This window comes from Nannochloropsis gaditana (assembly GCF_000240725.1).
Source record: "Nannochloropsis gaditana CCMP526 unplaced genomic scaffold scaffold1294, whole genome shotgun sequence".
NCBI lineage: Eukaryota > Eustigmatophyceae > Eustigmatales > Monodopsidaceae > Microchloropsis > Microchloropsis gaditana.
The window spans coordinates 1-3,939 of NW_005802659.1; the positions used below are offsets into that span (position 1 = coordinate 1).

Genomic DNA, 3,939 nt, shown 5'->3' on the forward strand with positions numbered 1-3,939 from the left:
GACTCCCACCAGCCCAGCCTACCGCCGACTCCCACCACTGACACCTACCACCGAGCCTACTGCAGCTCCTACTATGACTCCCACAGCCCAGCCTACCGCGACTCCCACCATGACACCTACCACCGAGCCTACTGCAGCTCCTACTATGACTCCTACAGCCCAGCCTACTGCGGCTCCCACCAAGACACCTACTGCTAAGCCTACTGCGGCTGCCACCGAGACTCCAACGGCACTAAGTAGTGTAGCTCCTTCAGTAATGCAAACTCCTACGCCAACCACAAATTCGACTGAAACCACTTTTTTGCCTGGGACTCCGCCAGCAAGTGGCTCCAGGATCCTTTTTGGTGCTAGATTACCAGAGCGTTATTGTGGTCTAGCTGGCAGCTCGATTCGGTGTCCTCCTCCTCCAGACGTTATTGCGACAGAGTTCCTATTCAACGAAGAGGGACTCAACATGTACTTAATCATTAACTCGGCTGGGGAAATTTGCAGCTACGCTATGCCTACACTCCGTGTTTCATGTGGTGGCTCCAGTGTCGGCGAGGTCAGATTTGAATGGATAGATATGGGCGCTTATTTCTTCCTCAAAACCCCTGATGGAAAATATTGCCGTTCCTCAGTGGATTCTCCCGGAGGTCCGCTTGTATGTGATGGGACAAGCAGAGATTCGGACGCGGAATTTATAGTCCTGGGAAGGTACTAGTCTTTTCGAAGATTAATCTCTTTCATAATTAGTGACACTGAAATGGATAACATAGCGTCGTCTCATCTCTAAGGTACTGGGGTATTTCTAGAGGTCCGGAATGCTTCATTTAATTGTGCGATGATTATGGTTTGGGAATTTTTCTGAGTGCATCGTGTTGCAACTGGTGGCCTCCCCGTCATTTGCTCGTTGAGGTTGCAAAAAATAGTAAGATTTGGAAAAGGAAACGTTACTCATTAAGAAAATAGACAATATTCATGAATTTAAGAAAAGTATATCATGTGAGGTAGGATTGATTCACAAGAGACATACGCATGTTACACATGCTGTGAGCACATAGACATTACCAGGACATGGAATTACCTACACACGAAAACATTTTATCGTATCCCGAAGCAAAAAAAATAACACATGCTGTGAGCACATAGACATTACCAGGACATGGAATTACCTACACACGAAAACATTTTATCGTATCCCGAAGCAAAAAAAAATATCACAGAGAAATGATTATCGATATAGGTGTCAAGGATCGACAAAGAGAGCGACGAGGGAGAAAGTGCTTGTGCGATTTGGTTTTCAGATGTTTGAATCCTTCAGCCTAAGACAGATCAGAGCCGCGTCAATGGCTAAGTGGAAAAGAAAGAAAGGAACTAAGAGCAAAAGTGAGATGAAGGTCAATATACGAGCAGGTTACGTACCGATATTTAGCCTAATATGAAGGATCATTTGATGGTTGTGAAAGTACATGGTTATACCACGGTTTTCGTCAATGAGTATTCCTCATCTCAATAGATTTGAACTTTGAACTTTGTATGATAGAGGATCGAATACGGCCCAAATCTTTCTTACCAGTCAGATGTAACTCTCCCCAAGCTTGTTGGATCGTCGAGGGTAGTATCAATGACAAGTCCTCTAGGGCCTTGAGTGCAGCCTTCTCATCATATAGGAGTGAGCCCCATCACTTCTCTAATCCGCATCCCTACGTTTAGGTCTAGTGCTAAATGTGGCTACATGTAAAGCTCATTTGATCACCTAGCTGCCTGACATTCTCATAAGCTCTAAGAAATCACAATGGGATGGGACAGGTAGAGATTGCAAAGATACCATCAAGGTGAGAAATAGGCTAGCTGAAGAAAGAAAAAGGATGAAAACTAGGGTACAGAGAGAGAATTCAGGGAAAAGCCCTTCGAATTAGGGGTCAAGAACCGAAGCAGGCTTCGAGGATGGGAAGGAAATGCGACAAGGCTCCCGCATAGGACGCAGTAGAAAAGTAGAAAACGGAAGGTGAGAAGTAGACGCAGTTGGTAAAAGCAGAGCGTCTGTGACACGGCAACGCCAAGAGCTTTTCCCAAGATGTATTCTGCTACCATAGAGGGTCAAGACATTCCCAAAAGTGTTCCGCGCTGCCACATCGAGCCTCGAGCCTCCCGTCGTTGATTATTCTGGAATATTGGCCGCAAAACGGTGCATAACTCATAGGATAAGGGCCGGGATAGGATTTGCACGAAGGACGGTATCGACCAACCAGGAGTTTGGCAGCACTGGAAGCAATGCTAGTCGTTGAGGGGACCTCAAAAAAGAAATGGACAGAAGCAGGAGTCGAAATTCCTCCAGACTGATCACGGAGTGCACCACACTCCACAAGGTATTAAAAATTCGTTCTTAAACAAGTATAAACAGGGCCGCCTGACCGCATGTATCGTTCCTTCCTCCATCCTCTCCACCTCTACAACCTTCTCCTACGTCCCGGGACCCCCTTCCACTCCGTTCATCCATTTTAATTCACCATTTTTTTATAGCGTGGCGAGCCTGGTCACGAGATGAACGCGTAGGCATTGATCTAGAGGAGAGGGAAGGGGTGTGGGAAGAAGGGGAGGGCGAGCGATTACCGGAATAGGGAAAGAGGGAGGAGGCTTTGGGTCGACGTTACGAGTCGACAGACACAAGGGTGAATATCCATCTTTATTTAAAAAAAGGAAGACAAAGGAGTGCCATCAGAATGGGATTGGTGGGGCGTATCAGTGGAGCAGGAAGGGTTCCAGAAGCATTACCCAAAGAGGCGATGGCGCAGAGACCGGTCTTCTCCCTGTGCCAATCGAAGGCGACCAGAGGCTGAGGAGACAGAAGCCGCGCGTTCAGGAGGGAAAGGGCGCCGGGGTCGGGGCCAGAGGTCGAAGATGGGGTGGTGGTGGAAGGGGAGGACGAGGAAGAAGGGGTGGCGTAGTGGCTGTGGTTGGAGAGTCAAAAAGGGAGGAAGAGAAATAGGTGAGAGTCCTTTCCCCGACACGTGTCTTTGTATACCAAGTCTTGAAGTCGTCCTACACTAATCAGGTGCCTCTTCCTGCTTCACTCCCGCCCCCCCTGCTTCGGTTTTTCTGTGCACTCCCTGTGCTGGTCTCCTTTCTCTCCTCCTCTCCCTCCCTTCCCCTCCCTCTCCCTCCCCCGTTCCTTACTATTGCCAAAGCGCCAATCCTCCTTCCCCTCCGCACGTGACAAAAACGTCCCGATTCTGAGGCAGGTGCCGCGCACTCCAGACCGTGGCCTAGGGAGAGGAAGGGATGACAAGAGGGAGGTCGAAGGGGTCAGGGGGGCGAGGGTTAGAGTGCAACGAGAAGGAGTGAAGAAGGAGGAGGCATGAAAGGGGGAGTGCGCAAGCTTCAAGAGTTTAAAAACCTTTCGCTCGTAATGAGTGAGACGCAGCTGTGAAATAATTCGTAGCCCGACACAGGGAGCCCGAAAACGAGCGAACAAACCCCGCTCCCACGTACGTTGTGGTGAGTCTTCTGCTTGATCGAGGAGACCACCCCTCCTTCTGGCTTGTCCTCCGTCCCTGCTACCCTGCCTTCCATCGTCTCCGACGGGTCGCGACCCCGCAGCCGCCAAAGGTGGAAGGTGGATTCCAGCGTGGTGATGACGAGCTTATTCATAGAAGTGTCCTAGGGAGAAGGAGGAAGAAACAAGAGGGGAGAAAGTGCTTATTCCCAGGAGTGTGTTGGGGAGAGGGAGGGCGAAAGAAGAGGGGAGAAAGAGTGCGGGCACGTGACAAGGGACCGAACAGAGGGAAAGAAAAGAAGAACTTGGACGTGGGGTCGCCAAGGGTTGATTCTGAGTAGTGGCATACTCAAATTCTTGGGTGAGGGAAGAGAAAGGACCGGCGGGAAAGAGAAAGGAAAGAGGGAGGGCTATGCAAAACTCAAGCGATCAGCCACTTGCGCTCCGACACCCGCTCCCTC

At 49.8% G+C, this 3,939-nt stretch overlaps 1 protein-coding gene across 1 annotated transcript; it reads right to left on the reverse strand.

The window, feature by feature from the left end:
- Positions 1-2,511: 2,511 nt before the first annotated feature.
- Positions 2,512-3,555, reverse strand: NGA_0731400 (wd domain-containing; the record flags this gene model as incomplete). The annotated part of the gene is made up of 4 exons (XM_005852405.1): positions 2,512-2,546; positions 2,758-2,933; positions 3,160-3,248; positions 3,475-3,555. Coding segments are annotated over 4 exons (381 nt in total), but the record flags the coding sequence as incomplete, so codon positions are not given.
- Between the last annotated feature and the right edge of the window lie 384 nt (positions 3,556-3,939).